This window comes from Fusarium fujikuroi, chromosome FFUJ_chr01 (assembly GCF_900079805.1).
Source record: "Fusarium fujikuroi IMI 58289 draft genome, chromosome FFUJ_chr01".
In the NCBI taxonomy this organism is placed as follows: Eukaryota; Fungi; Ascomycota; class Sordariomycetes; order Hypocreales; family Nectriaceae; genus Fusarium; species Fusarium fujikuroi.
The window spans coordinates 2,281,676-2,301,308 of record NC_036622.1 but is presented as its reverse complement, the minus strand read 5'-3'; the positions used below and the strand labels follow the sequence as shown (position 1 = coordinate 2,301,308).

The 19,633-nt window shown below is 48.8% G+C and overlaps 6 protein-coding genes; 3 read left to right on the top strand and 3 right to left on the bottom strand.

Moving 5' to 3' along the window:
* Positions 1-461: 461 nt before the first annotated feature.
* Positions 462-968, bottom strand: FFUJ_01397 (uncharacterized protein; the record flags this gene model as incomplete). Its single annotated transcript, XM_023579172.1, has 1 exon — positions 462-968. The coding sequence occupies one exon, from the start codon at positions 966-968 to the stop codon at positions 462-464; it is 507 nt and encodes a 168-aa protein (XP_023424165.1).
* Positions 969-4,373: 3,405 nt separating this feature from the next.
* On the top strand, positions 4,374-5,156 carry FFUJ_01398 (uncharacterized protein; the record flags this gene model as incomplete). Its single annotated transcript, XM_023579161.1, has 1 exon — positions 4,374-5,156. One exon carries the CDS (start codon positions 4,374-4,376, stop codon positions 5,154-5,156), a length of 783 nt encoding a protein of 260 aa, XP_023424164.1.
* Positions 5,157-5,758: 602 nt separating this feature from the next.
* FFUJ_01399 (related to ubiquitin-conjugating enzyme) lies at positions 5,759-7,545 on the bottom strand (the record flags this gene model as incomplete). XM_023579150.1 has 8 exons in its annotated part: positions 5,759-6,673; positions 6,719-6,887; positions 6,936-6,947; positions 7,000-7,096; positions 7,149-7,170; positions 7,233-7,327; positions 7,404-7,437; positions 7,516-7,545. 8 exons carry the CDS (start codon positions 7,543-7,545, stop codon positions 5,759-5,761), a joined length of 1,374 nt encoding a protein of 457 aa, XP_023425491.1.
* A 1,420-nt stretch (positions 7,546-8,965) lies between these two features.
* FFUJ_01400 (probable replication factor protein) lies at positions 8,966-10,272 on the top strand (the record flags this gene model as incomplete). XM_023579139.1 has 4 exons in its annotated part: positions 8,966-9,081; positions 9,133-9,211; positions 9,267-10,055; positions 10,108-10,272. The coding sequence occupies 4 exons, from the start codon at positions 8,966-8,968 to the stop codon at positions 10,270-10,272; spliced, it is 1,149 nt and encodes a 382-aa protein (XP_023424163.1).
* A 125-nt stretch (positions 10,273-10,397) lies between these two features.
* FFUJ_01401 (uncharacterized protein) lies at positions 10,398-11,948 on the bottom strand (the record flags this gene model as incomplete). Its single annotated transcript, XM_023579128.1, has 1 exon — positions 10,398-11,948. One exon carries the CDS (start codon positions 11,946-11,948, stop codon positions 10,398-10,400), a length of 1,551 nt encoding a protein of 516 aa, XP_023424162.1.
* Positions 11,949-12,539: 591 nt separating this feature from the next.
* On the top strand, positions 12,540-19,220 carry FFUJ_01402 (related to ATP dependent RNA helicase; the record flags this gene model as incomplete). XM_023579117.1 has 2 exons in its annotated part: positions 12,540-18,622; positions 18,674-19,220. The coding sequence occupies 2 exons, from the start codon at positions 12,540-12,542 to the stop codon at positions 19,218-19,220; spliced, it is 6,630 nt and encodes a 2,209-aa protein (XP_023424161.1).
* Positions 19,221-19,633: the final 413 nt, after the last annotated feature.

The window sequence follows — 19,633 nt, the reverse complement described above, 5'->3', positions numbered from 1 at the left end:
TTCCCATTACGTTTATGGCAGCAAATACTTATTAAACTCTTGTTTATGAAACGCTCATATCGTTTGTTCACAGACATGATGGATACGGAGGTACGTATCACTCTACCCGTGTTTTATTTCCCCCAAGTTTCCATACCTCTTACGTGTCTTGGAGTATCACTTCTTGGTACAGTTCGTCGAATTCAACTTAAGAGTAATAATGGTATCAAAGCCGTACGCCTAAAATTACTTATTAGATTTGCATCGTAAGTAACGACATGAATAGTGACAATGAACGCGCCAAAATTATCCATCTTCACGCAATCGTAACAGGGTATCTCTGTCTCTCTCGTTTTTTACCCCATTTCAGATGACATTTCAGCATCTACGACGGAGGAAATTAACCACCGTATAGATCCTGATCTCCCTATTTCACACATCGTTACACATTACTTCATAACGAACATATACTGCTTCCGGCCTCAAGTGTCCCAAGGAGCAACAGGATTGTATTCCTTGGCACTGGGGACTGTACTGATACTACTAGACACCGAGTGGGACGCCTGGCTGAGACCTGAATATGATTGCGCCTCTTCTCGTTGCTGCCGTGTACGCTCGAGTGCCTTCTCGGGGCTGGGCCCTCGTGTCGAAGTGATGGCGTTATCGGGTATTTTTCCAATGGGAAAATGCAGCTTGGTTGCCGCTTGAGGATCCTTCATGTCGATATTGTGCCGTCTGTATATGTTCTTCTTTTGCTCCCTCATGGCTTGCGCTGATGGCTCGGCCACTGACAACCAATCCTTGACTTGAGTGAGCCATCGTGATTTTTCCTTTTTGGACTTTCTCGTGTCTGTTGATGACATGGAAGTTCTTGGTCTATCGTTTCCACAGAGAGATGGGTCATATTCAGATTGTGGGTGGCGTGGTATAAAAGCTGATGACCTAGGACTGACAAGTGTCTCTGTGATTGATCCGGTAGAAGATGGCATGGTTTGATGTATGTGAGGCTCGTGAGAACCACCAAGCTGAGTGTATTTCGACAGTCAAGTTGGAATTTGATGAATGATATGGATCAGTGGAGGGCCTCTGATCTATAGGCCAAGGCGTCGTCGGTTGGTTTGAGAGATCCAACAGCCTGTATAGGCCCGTGAAGGGATGATATGCCACCCGGTATTTTCAGGATATGCCTTGAATAAATGAATATTTTGAAAAGCCGGGCGTATCTAGATTAGGCATAGTCCTCCACCCATGTGGTGCTGGTGATCTTGGTGATGTCGTCCCTGGAGACCTCGAGTTCGTAGCAAGTATTCCTCCCTGGCAGACGACAAGGACTTCTGGATTCCGATACTGAAAATGCAGGAACAGGTAGAACAGCTATGATTGTGTGGCCCCAAACCTTTGGCGTTGGACGTCAACGGCGGTAGTGGCAGGATGATGCAAGTGCGCGAGTCGTGCAACGCATAAATGGAAGCACTGCCGACGGCAGCTAGAGGATCGCCGGACGGATGGAATGTAAAAAAGAACTATTGCTTCTGGAAGAGGAAGAAACAAGAAAAGGACCACAAGGAAAACTATAAGGGGGATTTCTGAGGTTGAGAGAATGAGTGATGGATGATGGATGATGGATGATGGATGATGGATGATGGATGATGGATGATGGATGATGGAGATGTCAAGTCAGAGAAATGGAGGGTATGGTCATAAATCACGGGGTAGAGGGGATTTCAAGTAAGGGTCGGAGAGTCACATACTCTTCAGCTACCTATGCATAAGAAAGAAAACCAATAATCAAACCTTGGCAGCGTCCAACAGACTACAGTACAAGTAGATGTACTTGATGTGCATTACCTTACCCATCCATCCTTGTCACAAGCCTTCAGCGTCACTTCGACTCCATCACACCCTCGCAAACTGGTCTACCCTCTACGATATCCGATCTTGGTCTAGGTTCTATTATGTCGAGCTGAAGAGCCAAGACGAAAATTGCTCACTTGGGCTCCTGATTGGATGAGAGTCGCTATGAAGCCGGGGTCCCTCTCGCGGGACGATGCAGCGGCGAGACCTTGTGGCTTTGTCTTGGTATCTGCAGTAGTTGAAGCTGTCTACAAATATTTGTGGGTTGGCGGCTTCGCCGGCGGGTTCAACAGATGAACTTGCCCTGTAAGAAAGTGATGTGCTAAATGCCGAGGCACCGTTTGTCAATTCGGTTCGTGTTGCGAGGTCGGGTTTTTGTAGAGAAAAAAAGGCGTCAGAGTGTAGACTATCTTCTCAACCCGAGGGAACCGTTTTCTTGATAACGCAAAAGTGTTAAACGTCTCTACTGACGATCATTAACCAGACCGGAAATCTGCAGCGTTGTACTCTGCAGCATCTCACGTTGATGTTTTGGGGTGGCTGGCTGGACCTCAGATCAAGTGATACAGAAAAAGCAATTAATTATGCGGCGTGCGGGTATGTATTCATGGCACTCGACGTGACGATCAGATTGTCAGGCTTTGGAATGGCTAGAAAGGTCAACAACCTTCTTGATGAAGCACATGCTGAAGTGAACCTTGCTATGCAAATCATTAACTACTACCTGCTAACCTGCTCTTGGTGGTGTTTGCTAACAAGTCCGCTACTGCACGACACTAGACTAACGGAGTTGTGCTCCGTCCATTAGCTGGGGACATTTTCGGATTGCTCTACCAAGTCCACTCACGGCAGAGTTTATCACCTCCCACTTTTATTTCCCATGCCCCTGACTACCAGCAACGTCTTTTACGAAGGTTTGGAAAATGCCGTGTCTCGGTGCACAAAGACAAAGACAAAGCCAAAGCCAAAGCCATCTTGGCTGAGCGTAAGGCCGCTAATGCACAAAGGCTGAGATGGCGCTCGAACATCAAGCCAGAAGTCTGACTTTCGAGCTCTTTTTGGACGCGGCATTATGTCTGAGACCTATTGTGTTCAGAGGCTTTCCGAGAGCTTGGTACAATGAGAGTCGAGACCAAATGATCGACAAATCTCGGTTCAACGTTGAACCTAACAGGATGGATGACTTGGCTCGTATGCGGGGGTTAGAAACGTCACACATCTTTATGTAGCCAACGAGCTGAGCGTGGCGACTCGGAGAGACGAAGAGACAAGTGCCTAAGTGCTCAAACTGTTAGTAGCCAGCAAATAATGCATACGTCCTTAGACCTCTGGCCATGTTAATCCTAGACAAGCCCTCCATTTGACCTCCATGAATGCTCAAGCATCCTCTCTTAACCTATTCAGTCCCTTGATGCTTTTCTTCTTCTCTGTATGTGCTGGCACACAGTCGAAAAGGGCAACGTTTGCCTCCCACCTCACGTCTTTATAGCTGAGGCATTGTATCTCTCGAGTCTCGAGGGAATAACAATCAAGTTCAGCCTGTTATGGTATGTACCTACCTACCTAGCTTTGTGATATCAACTCCACCTACTTAGTGCATATAGACGTATGACAAGAGCTTGTCATTGGGATTCTGTAAGGCCATATATGTACCTCTGAAAACGCTCGCCCTGCAGCAAAAAGAGCTGGCTTATCCCTGTCCATTTGTGTGCCTTGGAGAAACGGAAGTGAAGTGAGCGTCTCAGATGGCTGAATTATAGGATGGTCTGTGCTTACTCGCATCGGGGCTGACGCGAGATCTTGTCCGATCGTTAAACATGTATTTATGGAGATCTCTTGACAGGGGTCATCCTAGCCGTACTGCCGTCCATGTACAGTACATATCACTTGTCCGTCCATTTTAAGGTCCACTCCACTCTTTCACTGATACAACGAGACACAGACTCACTGAGCTGAGGTTGAGACGCTTGGAAACCTCACGATCCCCTTGTAAATGGAGACGCCCTGGCGCCTTCGTTGAAAATCAACTCGTCACATTCATGCGCTTTGGCCTTGATCTGTATCTGTGCATAGTTGCATTGATCTTTTACCCTTGTACAATTCTTCCGAAACAGAAATAGACCGCTACCTTAGTAGTAGGCATGCATCTGACGTTACATCCAAAAGCCGCTCCTTACCTTAGGTACATACCTTAGTTAATCAGACTTGGCTGACCCCGCCATAAGCTGCTTCTCCAGAGGGGTCACGACAGCCCGATTATCTTGTTGAGACACCTGGCATCCGTTCCATGTCCTGGCCTGCTCGCACCAAGCGTCCCGATCCCGTCCCGTCCACTTCTCTTCTCACTTCCCTCATCTTTGGTCCTGTGTCCCACGTCTTTGTTCCTATTGGGCCATTCCCACTCCCTCCTCCGCCGTCGTCCGGAGCTCTCTCCCGTGACGTCTCCGTTCTTCGGTGCCTAGCTCACAACCAACTTGCGCAAGAGCTTACATCTTTGTCAGAGTCAACAAAAGCAATTTCTTCAGCGGCGCAACTCGATCATGCCCGCCCTCACCATCAACACCGACAACCCTCCCAGCAATAATCCCCCTTCTCCGACCCGACCGCCTGTTTCCCCTATCACACCTCCCTTGCGTCCTACCCAACGCCCCGCGACCGAAGCTGCAAGCGCAAGTGCAAGCGCCGGCGCCGGCGGTCGTCCAAGCCTTACACATTCACAGCCCGACCAGACTGCGATACCACCGCCTGCGCCTCAACCAATAGCCTTTGATTCCAACCCAGATGTCATTGCGCTCAAGTCGGCGATTTCCATTCTACAAATTCAGCGACAGCGCGCCACTGCCGACATCCAGGCTCTCAGCCGCGCAAAAGACGAAGCCGTCCAGGATCCCGAAGCTTTCATAAAAGACCTTGTCGCAGGCAAGATCAATGCGCCTGAAGATGGTAGCGACAGCAACAGCGACGGTGAAGATACAGCGATGAGCGGTCAAGACACCGGCAATCAACAAGACCCCGATGAAGGGTCCTCCAAACAGCGCATCGCTACCCAACCACCAGCATGGACGAATCTTCCCCAGCCGCAAAATGTGGTTCGCTGCCCGCCCATCAACTGGTCGCAATACGCTGTGGTCGGTGACTCCCTCGACAAACTTCACAACGAACAAGTCACGCGTCCCAACCAGGGTACACCAGCAACGATAGGCGCAAACGGCATGTACGAATTCAGAGGTGAAGGGAAGCAAGAGAGGTACCAAGGTGTCGCGGCGCCCTATAACCCAACCCAGGAGCGCCTCAACAAGAAGCCCAAGAGTAGGAGGTCATGAGAAATGATGGCACCATGAGTTACGAAAGAAATCGCATACACAGATCCTAAATATTGTCTTTTGAGCGGAACCTTGATGCAATGGATACATCATATTCAAATATCGGCGTTAGAGGATAGATGGATGGCGTTTCATAGAGTGCAAACAATACAACCCGGCACTTTAATTATGCTCATCACTTATTCTGGTAACGGTGTGATATCTGAACCTCTCTATCAAGCTTGTGTTTGAAGAAAAAACCTTCATTCATTATAGCATGGTCACTGGTCTCATAACCCAATATTAAGAGTTAATCGATAGATTTTCACTGGGGCAAGGAAATAGAGTGACTTGATATCTCATATGTCTAGTAGCCTTGTGTAGATTATGCCATATGCATCACAACCTGGCCACGGCAATCAAGTCAACCGCATTTTAAGGAAATGGTCCAATACCCAGACCATGTCATTTCAACATGAACCACAGGCCCCAACGCCATGTAAATCAGATCAATGCCCCTGATGTTGACCCAGTACGCCCCCGTGATATTTTCATCTAAGAATCCTGGTATTAAGCGTGACGAGAGCATCTGGGTTACTCTGGGAAGTCCCTATAAAGGTCGGTTAGCTTGCGCATAGAATGACTGCAGGATCTTGATCAGGTACTGACTCCATGCTCTGCTGTACGGATCGGCGAAGACGTCGGTTGTATTTCTTCTTGTCGTCTGGGCTTCCTCCCCAGTACATTTTGGTCGCTTCCGGGTTCACAATTTTGCGTGGGTCATAGGCTGGCTCATCATCTTCAAGTATCGCAAAGATGGCATCAATATGGGACCGTACATCTTCCCTTTTCATAGGGTTCGGAGTGTAGCATGCTGTACCGTCTGCAGCGATGTGGTGGTGAAAGATCTTGGTCTCGAACTTGACACGAGGTTGCTCTTCGGGGAAACGGACGCTGAAGTTCATTTTGATTCTGAACAGGCCACCGTCGAGGTTGGTCATAGGACGTCCGAAGTAGGTTATGACCCAGACGAAGGGGTTCTCGTTCTCGAGAAAAACGTCATGTGGCATATCGCCTCGCTTGAACACTTCGACAACCTGCTCGAACTGATGCTGAAGATTAACAGCAACAGTTGTCTCCTTCTTCTTAGCTTCTAGGCCCTCAGCGGCCCACCTCTCAGGCTCTGCTTCGATGGCGGCCTTGATAGCTTGCAGGCGGCTCCCGAGCTCGGGATAATTGAATTTCCCATCCATTGAGTTGTTTCCTGGCGACTCGAACGGCATTCTTGCAAAAGACTGGTTGGGCTTGGTCTCTGATTTGCCTTTTTCGATCGCAGCGAGGTATGATTCGTAATACCAAAGAAAGCGGCGTTTGCACAGATCTCTAAAAGGCTCAAAGGGGACGGTAGCCTCGTCAATGTCATCATCATCCATCTCATTCGCTCCTGGAAGATTGTGCAACTGGGTGCCACCGGGGTTCATTCCAAGATAGCCTTCCAGACGTTGGATGACGCTGATACGTAGTGTCTCGTGTCGAATCTACCAGGGTTAGAGGTTCTCCTGTAATTTGAAATGGGAACAGACCTTTTGGATATAGTCCTTTTGGTTCTTCTTGTCGCTTTCATCGTTGGCATCCTCGAAGCCCGGTTCGTTCTCGTAGGGGTTAGATGAAAGGAGACTTTGGATGGATAATAGAATTGATTCAAGTCCTTGCGCAGATGACCACTCTTCTCCACGCTCCCCACGCCATGTTCTAGCCATTGTCAGTTCAAACCTCAAATCTTTGACGCAATTATATTACCCTAGAATTGATCTGATCGTGTTAGCACACGAGTATAGTGAAGTAGTAATATCTGATCACTTACAGGCAGACTTTCCCGTTGCTATAGACATTGGGGTTGAAGCGACAACGTCCCCCGTTTGTGGTGATACAGATTACACTCGGAGATCTGGAAGGATATTCTGTCATCAAAGATGAGACTAAGCGTTATTGTAGTACAAGGGGGGGCTCTACCTTTGTGGAACCGAATGGCAAACTATCGAGTTGAATAAGCCCATCTTTACATAGACAAGGATAAATGCAGCGCTCACGACATACCTCGAAGAACCCAAATTCATAGGGAGTCTCATGGGGACCCATGATCAGGGCCTTTACATTGCGAACATCGATGTCGCGACATGCTACGGCGAGCGCTGTGGTAAAAGGCAGCCGCGTGGTCAGTTTCTCTTTCGAATGCGTGGTACATGCCATCTGGCAAAAGAGACATACACAAGTCACAGTTCTTCTGGATGTCACCCAGCTCCTTGGCATAGTGTTAGTATCTCGAAGGTGGGATCGTGAACGAAGGGATGGGAATGCGAGCGAATGCGGGGCAGCGAACCTTGGAGATGCGAATGATGGACTGGTCCATGGCGCCTCGTATGTTGCAGTCTAGATGTTGATGTTTGAGGACGAGCGCTGACTGCAGAGCGCGACGCACATGGATAAGTTGCTTCCAAGTCTGAGGCTATCGATGTGAAGTTTCGGGTGGTGGATGTCAAGTTACTAAGGTATGTGAGGTGAAGTATAACGTAGGGTAATGAATGTAAGGGTAGGCGTTGGAGTCTCGAGGTGGGCTGTGTGAGCAGGTATCTTAAGACCGTAGGAGGAAAGTGGGGGAGGCGGGAAGCTCATCGGGGCTGGCTGGCAGTTTTCACAGCTTGACACACTACCTTAGTACTTAGTAGGTATCAACAGACAACAGAACTTTACACTGCCTATTAATGCCCTAGAGGTAGTTCTGAACCTGAAAACAACCTTGGGACTTTCATTGCCTGAGGTGGGCAAGTGACTAAAGGTGAGTATGGATGTCTGTTATGTAGGTAGATATCAAAGAAATGCGGTTACTATTATTCATTTTATCCTTCTTCTCAGCTATTACATACGGCCTTTTATTAGAGCAATCATAATAGATATTTGTCATTCACACATCAAGTTAGTAATCCCCAATTCAGCATCTACCTACTGCTACTATAAGTAGCTATATTCAGTATCTTGCGTTTTTCTAAACTCCTAAACAAGCGCTTATAATAATCGTTATGTTTTTAAAATGAACAGGTGTAGAGCGCCCCCAAGATCGTTGTCTGCTGGAACGAGCTTGAGCTGTCTCATTCCCTGTCTGCATTTAACCATTGACCGTGAGATATATCATGCGTTTGCTGGTCAAGGCCACATGTCCTAGCAAATGACGGGATAAATGAAAACGCATGCTAACTTCCATGTCTAATCACTCCATTCGTTCTTCTGTTTTTCTCTACCCTCCCTCTTCTTCGTAAAGTTCGGCAACATTCATAAGTGTTTGGTTGATTGTGTGAAATCTAAATGGGAGTAAGAGACTACAGAATGTGTAGGTATCATGCAAGAACATGGTTTCTTATCTTTTGCTTTATTTTGTTTTCTTTTCAAAGGAGAATAAAAGAGAGGAAAAAAAACCCCTCAAAAAATGCAAAACTGTAAGTAGCAAATGCATTATACACTTGAAATCCTAAACGCCAACCATGAACATTTTACATCAAACCATAAGCTACCTACCCGGGAGCTCAAAGAGGCGGGCCCAGCGGAGCTCAGCTAGGCTACCCAGATCCTTGCCTTAAGGGGAAGTGCTGTGGTCGTGGTTGTGGTTGCCATTGGTGACGCGCTGCGCGTTTCTTAACGCGTAAATTGGTTTCCCTTAGCTCCCATCAAGGGAAGTCGGGGATTCTAAATCACCATTTCGCACACTGGTTTACTCCGCCCTCACATACAAGCTCAGCCGCAGGCAGCCCGACAAGCCAGCATATAATTGAATCAAGATGGCGAGCTTTTTCGACCTCAAGGCCAGAAAGGCAGCAGCGGCAGCCAACGGTAACGCTGACCAGAAGCAAGATAAACCTTCAAATACCCGAACTCAACCCTGGGTTGAGAAATAGTACGTGAAACTCGAAAATACAATATATTACTCGAGACTTAACACATCCAGCCGGCCAAAGACCCTCAGCGATGTTACTGCCCAAGATCACACTGTTGATGTTCTCCAACGGACACTGCAGTCCTCCAACGTACAATATCCCCTTGCTCTGAACTGCAAGAAGCTTCAATACTAATGCTTCATAGCTCCCTCACATGCTGTTTTACGGGCCTCCCGGGACAGGTAAAACTTCGACAGTTCTGGCACTCGCCAAGGAACTATACGGCCCCGATATGATTAAATCGAGAGTCCTCGAGCTCAATGCCTCCGACGAGCGTGGTATCTCTATCGTCCGAGAAAAGGTCAAGAACTTTGCGCGAATGCAATTGACCAACCCGGCCCCCGGCTACAAGGACAAATACCCTTGCCCTCCTTTCAAGATCATTATCCTCGACGAGGCCGATTCCATGACACAAGATGCCCAGAGCGCACTGCGACGAACCATGGAGACATACAGCAAGATTACTCGATTCTGTCTCATCTGTAATTATGTGACTCGAATTATTGACCCTCTTGCCAGTCGATGCAGCAAATTTCGATTCAAGAGTCTCGATCAGAGCAATGCAAAGAAGCGACTGGAGGAGATTGCAGAGAAGGAGGGCGTACTACTTGAGGACGGCGCTGTTGATGCACTCATCAAGTGCAGCGAGGGTGATCTTCGAAAAGCCATTACTTTCTTGCAAAGTGCTGCTCGGCTCGTTAGCGCTAATGCCCCCGACAAGGAGGTTGAGGGTGATGAGGTGATGGATGTGGATAAGAAGGCGGTCACAGTCAAGATTGTTGAGGATATTGCTGGTGTCATTCCGGACACGACCATCGATGATCTCGTCAAAGCAATGCGTCCGAGAAAGTCAGGATCCTCCTACCAGATCATTTCGGACGTTGTTGAGAAGCTAGTTGCAGATGGCTGGAGCGCAGGTCAAGTGGTCAACCAAGTAAGTCTCATCCTTCGTATCACTGAATTGCTACTAATAGTTCTTGTGACAGCTCTACCAAGCCTTAACATATGACGAGACAATACCCGATGCACAGAAAAACAAGATCGTGCTGGTTTTCTCAGAAGTTGACAAACGATTAGTAGATGGAGCAGATGAACATCTCTCTATTCTCGATCTGTCAGTGAGGATATCGACTATCATGTCCAAGAAGTGAGTTCGCCGCTCTGCATCTAGTGTGCTGCATCAAGAGATGAGGGACGGAGTCATGGTTAGAAATGGGTTGGCGTTTTAAAACTGGCCCGATATCACCAGGCATCTATTGTACCTGTCGTTGTTATTCTAATCCTGTGCTGTGCCTCCCTGACCAATCAATCCGAGGTTACCTTGCAGACTAGACCACGCATCTCTCGGCTCTGTGATCCTCTTCTCTGTATGCCTTCTCGCCTTGCTTGGGGATTTGGGACCTGCCTCAAGCCATACGTCATCCTCCGTTGTATCGGCCTGTGTTTCTTCTTCCTCAGCCGCCCCGTCCTGACCCAAAAGCTGGTCAATTTCTTGTAGAGTCTGCATTGAGTTCTCCAACGCAAGCTGTCCACCTTCAATCTGCTCTGCCACACTTTCTAGCGTGGTGATCTTGGCCGAATCTGCAGCGAGAACCCAAGGTTGTACCTTGCCTGTCAGACCTGAGCGCTCATCTGAAGCAAGGAACTCTCCCAGTCCAGACCTCCTCCGAGACGTTGGTGCCACCGAATGAGATGGAAGCAGTTGACTTTCTTCTTCCAAATGACTGAGCGACTGACAGTTATCCTTGATTTCTTTCCCGAGTGTCGTATTTACATGTGCTTTTTGTGTTATCATAGCCCTCTGCTTTTTGGAAAGGGCAAGGAGAGTCTCGATGTATGGTGTCAGGAGATAGGTACTTGATGCAGGTTCTGGTTCATCAACTTGTTGCTTGGTGGAGGAGGGTGCCAGAACAGGAACAGCCGATGACTCGAATCGTTCGCCAGCAGAAGCGAGGAGGGACCGCCTCGTTGCAAGATAATGGGCGTACTTTTCTTTGATAATGTTGAGATGGTTGTTTATCGTTGCCTGGTCCGCCGTTGATTGGCTGTGGCCCTTGGAACCGTCCTCATCCGCATCCTCATCCCCTGATGCCTTGCTCAACTCTGTCTCAATCCAATTGATAAGCTCATTCCTTGTTGTGTTAAGAGCATGTAGTCTGATGCCATTACTGATAACATCTGGTATGCTCTGAGCATTTGCTCTTGTTTCTCGAAGTAACTGCTCCTCTCGTCGCAGAAGGAGTTTGGCCCTCAAGACTGTTTTTTCAAGCTGTGCAACTTGTTCGGTTAGGTCCGTCTTCTTCAGGCTCTGTTGTGCAACAAGACTGTTCACCACCTCCTTTGGGACACTGGGTAGACTGGTAGCATCATGAAAAATATCCTCGGGGTCGAAATATTCAGGAGCAGCGGCCGGCTTTTGCATGAGTGAGTCCAGGTGAGTTTGGACGGCTGTAAGCCGCGCTTGTTTCGCCTGGAGCTTTAGAAGTGAGACCTGCTCTTCTAGTAGCTCACTGCTGAATGAGAGCTCTCTGGCTAATGACGAGGAGGGAAGATTGAATTGGGCAGCATCTTCATAATTTCGACAGGCATCAACATTTGCCTTGAGAGCCTCAATGTATTCGCTGTAGATTCCCTTCGAATTTGAATTCAGAGTTACGTCGCGTGTTGGATCTGCCAAAGACACAGGCTGTTTGACTGGGCCATCATGAGAACATGTTCCGAGATGAAGAGCCAAAACTCGCCGAATGTAGTTCACTTGTTCCCGTGGCTTGATATATGGACCAAGTGTCTTCTGAAATGTCTCAGCGGTCTCAGAAGAATTTGCCATTGCGAATCATGGTTTGTCGGTGAAGAAATCCCTGGCCTAGGTTTGTTGCTCTGGTCTCGGTGAAAGTAAATAGACGAAATATGTTAGTCCATGGGCAGCTTAGACAGTACCGAAGTGTGGCTAGTGATCCCCCCTAAACCAACACCGCAGTCATCACACAATGAACAGGTAATCTTGAATTACTTCTTCACATTGAAGTTTGAGTTTATACCCCGAGCTCATTCTCTTTGTAGTCTTGTAAACAATCAAATGCATTAAGAATAATGAATTATGACCTGGGCTCTGGGCCCATATGCATTTGCGCCACACAAGCTCTTATCCGAACCGGGTCTAGTGCAGGAGCCTGGTAGGCTGAGATTCGAAATTTACGATCGCGACTTGAACTTCTAAACCTTGAGTCAACTACACATCTTTTCAAAACGACTACGCACCAATCGCAGACTACAGAATACTCAGGCAACAGCTATATATCTGACTGAGTCGCGTCGGTGGCAAACTAATGGTTATTTAAGTGCCAAGCGCCCCAGGCTTTGTCGAGAACATCGACGTTCTCTATCAATTACAACACAACATAATAACAGTCTAGCCATCATGTCCGACGCAAATCGAGATGTGTCGCAGTACAAGTACTCGGCCATGTCGAACCTGGTTCTCCAGGCCGATCGTCGATTCGTTACAAGACGAACTGATGAGGCTACTGGCGATCCAGAGTCGTTGGCTGGTCGCTTGAGTATTCGAGATATGGGTGCTCGAGTTGCACGCGATGACGCGCCAAAACCGAAGAAACAGCCTGGACTCCCCGCAATCGAGCGAGGCAGTTTAAGAGAAGGCGAAGATATTCTGGCACGAGAACAGCGCAAACGAAAGGCTGAGGCGCCTCAATCGACAGGTATCCTGGGCGCCAACGATATTTTGGTGGATGGCATCACATACCGACCCCGAACTGCAGCGACGCGACAGACTTTCGACCTCATCATTACCTCGGTAGCAAAAACTCTGGGCGACGTATCCCACGACGTCGTACGCAGCGCAGCGGATGCCGCCCTGGAATTTTTGAAGGATGATGATATGAAAGATCTGGATAAAAAGAGGGAAATCGACGACATCTTGGGTGTGACACTAAACCCCAAGGAATTTAATGAGTTGGTGAACCTCGGCAAGAAGATCACAGATTACGACGCCCAGGACGACGACGACGACGTTGCGATGGGTGGCGCCGACGGTGAGGATGCTGAAATAGACGAGCGCCAGGGTGTCGCGGTCGCGTTCGATGAAGACGAAGAGGATGACGAGGGGGGCCTTGTTCATGAAGTTCGTGACGAATCTTCAGAGGACGAAGAGGAAGAGGAAGAGAAAGAGAAGGAAGAGAGTGCTGAAGGCAAGGAAGAAGATGCTGTTGCTGATGTTGGGGATGAGATGATTCTCGACTCAGCTCCTTCAGGCGGCAAACAAGATGAGAAAGACAAGCATAGCATACCAGCCCAAGACATCGATACATTTTGGCTACAACGGCAAATCGGCACACTATACCCCGACGCTCATGAGCAAAGCGACAAAACAAAGGAGGCTCTGAAGATCCTGTCAGGAGAACCTGGTGAGGATGGCGAGGAAAAGTCCTTGCGTGATGTTGAGAATGATCTCATGGAACTGTTCGACTACGAGCACCATGAGTTGGTTCAGAAGCTTGTTGAGAACAGGGAGAAGGTTTTCTGGCTTACAAAATTAGCACGAACCCAGACTACTGAAGAGCGCGCTGATGTTGAGCGTGAAATGGTCTCAGAGGGTCTTCAATGGATTCTCAATGACCTGAAGGGTAAAGACACTGCCGAGGGCAAGAAGGGCAAGATTGACATCAAGATGGATATTGATGTCCCAGCTTCCTTTACCGCGGATGGACCCAAGGTTGAACGTGCCGAGGGCCAACTTGTGGGCGGGCTTCAGCCTCGAAAGCTCATCAACCTCGATAATCTGGTCTTCGATCAAGGAAACCACCTGATGACAAACCCCAAAGTCCGGCTACCAGAAGGTTCAACCAAGAGGACGTTCAAGGGTTATGAAGAAATTCACATCCCTACTCCTAAGAAACGCAATGAGCCCGGCGATGTCTTGATACCCATTTCCGATATGCCAGAGTGGTCACGAAATCCCTTCAGCAAGAATCAGTCCTTGAACAAGATCCAGTCCAAGTGCTATCCTTCAGCATTCGATGATGATGGAAACATGCTTGTTTGTGCTCCTACTGGCAGTGGAAAAACCAATGTTGGTATGCTCGCTATTCTCCGGGAGATTGGAAAGCATCGCAACCCTGAGACCGGCGATATCGATCTAGACGCCTTTAAGATCGTCTGTATCGCTCCTTTGAAGGCTCTAGTTCAGGAACAGGTTGGCAACTTGGGTGGTAGGCTCGAGCCGTATGGCATTCGAGTCGCAGAATTGACAGGTGATCGTCAACTTACCAAGCAACAAATCGCTGAGACACAAATCATCGTCACAACCCCTGAGAAATGGGACGTCATCACCAGAAAGTCCAATGACTTGACTTACACCAACCTCGTGCGCCTCATCATTATCGACGAAATCCACCTTCTCCATGACGACCGTGGCCCTGTACTGGAAAGCATTGTTAGCCGAACCATCCGCAAGACTGAACAAACTGGCGAGCCAGTCCGAATTATTGGTCTTTCTGCCACCCTGCCCAACTACAAAGATGTTGCGAGCTTCTTGCGAGTGGACACGAAGAAGGGTCTCTTCCACTTTGACGGGTCTTTCCGACCCTGTCCTCTAAGACAGGAGTTTGTTGGTGTCACTGACCGTAAGGCCATCAAACAGCTAAAGACCATGAACGACGTCTGCTACAACAAGGTGATCGAGCATGTGGGCACAAACCGCAACCAGATGCTTATCTTTGTGCATTCCCGAAAAGAGACTGCCAAGACTGCTCGCTATATCCGTGATAAGGCTCTTGAGTCAGACACAATCAACCAGATCCTTCGTCACGATGCTGGTAGCCGTGAAGTCCTCAATGAAGCGTCTTCTCAGGCAACCGACCAAGACCTCAAGGATATTCTGCCATATGGTTTCGGCATCCACCATGCTGGTATGAGCCGAGCTGACAGGACAGATGTCGAAAACCTTTTTGCCCATGGTGCTATCCAGGTTCTGGTGTGTACTGCTACGCTGGCTTGGGGTGTGAACTTGCCTGCCCATACAGTTGTCATCAAGGGAACACAGGTGTACTCCCCCGAGAAGGGTAGCTGGGTTGAGCTCAGCCCTCAAGACGTCCTTCAGATGCTTGGACGTGCGGGTCGACCCCAATACGATACTTACGGAGAAGGTATCATCATTACGACACAGAGTGAAATGCAATACTATCTCTCACTTCTGAATCAGCAGCTTCCGATTGAGAGTCAGTTTGTTAGCAAGCTGGTGGACAACCTGAATGCCGAAATCGTCCTTGGCAACGTAAGGACTCGTGATGAGGGTGTTGAGTGGTTGGGTTACACATACCTCTTTGTCAGAATGCTTCGCTCGCCTGGACTCTATCAGGTAGGCGCAGAATATGAAGATGATGTGGCTCTTGAGCAGAAGCGAGTTGACTTGATTCATTCTGCCGCCATGGTTCTGCGAAAGTCAAATCTCATCAAGTATGATGAAAAGACTGGAAAGCTCCAGTCAACTGAGCTTGGTCGCATCGCTTCACATTATTATATCACATTCGGTTCTATGGAGACTTACAACAACCTGATCCAGCCTTCTATCACCACGATTGAGCTCTTCCGTGTCTTCGCCCTCAGTGCTGAATTCAAGTATATCCCAGTTCGACAGGATGAGAAGCTTGAGTTGGCTAAGCTGCTGGGCCGAGTCCCAATCCCTGTCAAGGAGAGCATTGAGGAACCTCACGCCAAGATCAATGTCCTCTTGCAGGCATACATCTCGCGCCTCAAGCTCGATGGCCTCGCGCTCATGGCCGACATGGTGTACGTTACGCAATCTGCGGGTCGTATCTTGCGCGCCATCTTTGAAATCGCAATGAAGAAAGGCTGGGCATCCGTTGCGAAGACTGCTCTGGACCTCTGTAAAATGGCCGAGAAGCGGATGTGGCCAACAATGTCACCTCTTCGACAGTTCCCCTCTTGTCCTCGGGATGTTATCCAAAAGGCTGAGAAAATCGATGTGTCTTGGAGCAGCTACTTTGATCTGGATCCTCCCCGTATGGGTGAGCTTCTTGGCCTTCCTCGAGCCGGCCGTACTGTATGTGGCTTGGTCACCAAGTTCCCGCGAGTCGAAGTCCAGGCTCAAGTTCAACCTATGACAAGATCGATGCTGCGTGTCGAGCTGAGCATCACACCTAATTTTGAGTGGGACGATTCTATCCACGGCGCCGCTGAGAGCTTTTGGATTCTTGTTGAGGACTGCGATGGAGAAGACATACTTTACCATGACACCTTTTTGCTGCGCAAGGAATATGCCGAATCGGAGCAAAATGAGCACATTGTCGACTTCACCGTTCCTATCACAGATCCAATGCCTCCAAACTACTTCGTTTCGGTTATCTCTGACCGATGGATGCATGCTGAGACCAGGCTTCCTGTTCCCTTCCATAAGTTGATCTTGCCTGAGAAGTTCCCTCCTCATACAGAGCTTCTTGAGCTTCAGCCTCTCCCCGTTTCTGCCCTCAAAGTATCAAGCTACGTTGATCTCTATCCTGCATGGAAGCAGTTTAACAGAATCCAAACGCAGACTTTCAACTCGCTGTACAAGTCTGATGCGAATGTGTTTATTGGAGCTCCCACTGGTAGCGGCAAGACTGTTTGTGCCGAATTTGCTCTTCTAAGGCACTGGACAAAGAGCGATGTTGGTCGTGCGGTGTATATTGCCCCCTTCCAAGAACTTGTTGACTCTCGCCTCCAAGATTGGCAGAAGAGGCTCAGCCATCTCCATGGCGGTAAAGAGATAGTGAAGCTTACCGGTGAGACAGCAACAGATCTCAAGCTGTTGGAAAAGGGCGACCTGATCTTGGCAACCCCAACTCAGTGGGATGTGCTATCAAGACAATGGAAGCGACGCAAGAACGTTCAAACGGTTGAATTGTTTATCGCTGACGAGGTCCATCTCCTTGGCAGTTCTCAAGGTTATGTGTACGAGACGATTGTCTCTCGTATGCATTACATCCGCACACAGACGGAATTGCCCCTGCGAATTGTCGCATTGAGTGTATCGCTGGCGAACGCTCGAGACATTGGTGAATGGGTCGATGCAAAGAAGCACGACATCTATAACTTCAGTCCCCATGTTCGACCGGTCCCTCTTGAGCTTCACCTCCAGTCATTCACAAATACTCATTTCCCGTCTCTCATGCTTGCCATGGCCAAGCCCACGTATCTCGCCATCACACAGATGTCTCCTGACAAACCTGCCATGATCTTTGTGCCCAGCCGCAAGCAGACTCGTGCAACTGCCCGAGATTTGTTGGCTGCAGCCTTCGCTGACGACGACGAGGACCGTTTCCTTCACGCTGAGGTGGAGCAAATGAAGCCTCTCCTTGAACGCATTAACGAGGAGGCTCTCGCCGAAGCCCTCTCTCATGGTGTTGGCTACTACCATGAGGCTCTTAGCCAGAGTGATAAGCGAATTGTTAAGCATCTCTACGACAACGGTGCTATCCAGGTGCTTGTTGCTTCACGCGATGTTTGCTGGGAGCTCAACAGCACAGCACATCTCGTTATCGTTATGGGCACACAATACTTTGAAGGTCGGGAGCATCGATATGTTGACTACCCTCTCAGTGAGGTGCTGCACATGTTTGGTAAAGCTCTTAGACCCTCCAAGGACGGCAGAGGCCGAGGCGTCCTTATGCTGCCCCAAGTCAAGCGCGAGTACTACAAGAAATTCCTAAACGAGGCCCTTCCTGTTGAGTCGCATCTGCACAACTACTTGCACGATGTCTTCGTGACAGAGATCAGCACCAAGATGATCGAGTCGGGCGACGATGCGATCAACTGGACTACTTTCACCTACTTCTACCGAAGGTTGCTTGCCAACCCAAGTTATTATAGCTTGACAAGCACAACGCATGAGGGCCTCAGCAACTACATGTCTGACTTGGTTGAGACGACTCTTCGTGAGCTCAGCGAATCCAAGATCATTGAGTTTGACGAGGATGACGGATCCGTGGCACCTCAAAACGCAGCCATGATTGCGGCATACTACAACATTTCCTACATCACGATGCAGACTTTCCTGCTCTCTTTGAGTGCTCGCACAAAGCTCAAAGGTATCATGGAAATCGTCACTTCAGCAACAGAATTCGAGTCGATCCAGATTCGACGTCATGAGGATGGTCTGCTGCGACGCATTTACGACCGAGTGCCTGTGAAGATGTCTGAACCAGTTTATGACTCCCCTCATTTCAAATCCTTCGTCTTGCTCCAGTCTCACTTCTCCCGCATGCAGCTGCCAATTGATCTTGCAAAGGACCAGGAGGTCCTACTGTCGAGTGTGCTGAGCCTTCTTAGTGCCATGGTCGACATTCTGTCTTCGGAGGGACATCTCAACGCCATGAGCGCTATGGAGATGTCACAGATGATCGTTCAGGGAATGTGGGACCGGGATAGCCCTCTTAAACAAATTCCTCACTTCTCACCGGAGGTTGTCAAGGTGGCCAATGAGTTTGGGTACGTACTGACTGAAAGATTGGGCGGACCGTCAGCTAATGTTGTTCGCAGAATTAAGGATATCTTTGATTTCATGGAAGCCATGAACCCGGATGAGAATGCCGATTACAACAAGCTTGTTAAGCGACTTGGCTTGTCACAAAACCAATTGGCACAGGCTGCAAACTTCACAAACGACAAGTATCCTGACCTGGAGCTTGAACATGAGGTTCTTGACGAGGGTGAGATCAGGGCAGGCGAACCGGCCTATCTCAACATCAAGATTGCCCGCAATTTGGAAGAGGAGGACGGCGATTATGACTCTACCGTACACGCACCATTCTACCCGTCCAAGAAGATGGAGAACTGGTGGTTGGTTGTTGGTGATGAGAAGACCAAGAGCCTCTTGGCCATCAAGCGAGTGACAATCGGGCGGGAACTGAACGTTCGCCTCGAGTACACTGTGCCATCACCAGGTGAGCATGATCTGAAGCTGTTCCTAATGAGTGATAGTTATGTTGGAGTCGACCAGGAGCGGGAGTTTTCGGTTACAGCTGCTGAGGGCATGGACGTGGATGACGATGAAGAGGAAGAGGACGAGGACGAGGACGAGGAGTAGAAGCTAAAAGCTCACTCTGATTTACAATTACCATGGCGATTGCCAGCGATGGCGTGGTACACTATTGAAGACTACGAATTCGGATTTAGGAGATAATAATCGAATCTATCAACTCAGGACTATGACTGAGATGTGCGTTTTTGAGAAGAGTTTTCTGGATACAAGGCGAGTTGTGTGGATGTCTAACAATGCACTACAAGTGAGTGAGGCGCGAGGTGCTGAGATCCAGTGTTCACAACGCCAAACGCGTCTAGAGAGAGCTAGGCCCACGAGGTGACATTTGCCGGGAATTGGGCAGTGAAGATGGTGAGAAAAGAGACTACGGACGCGTCCCTCCGATGGTCTTGTATACCAGGGCGTCGAATCAGCGTCGACTACGCGCTGGGCCTTTGATGTCGTGTGTGAGAGGGAGA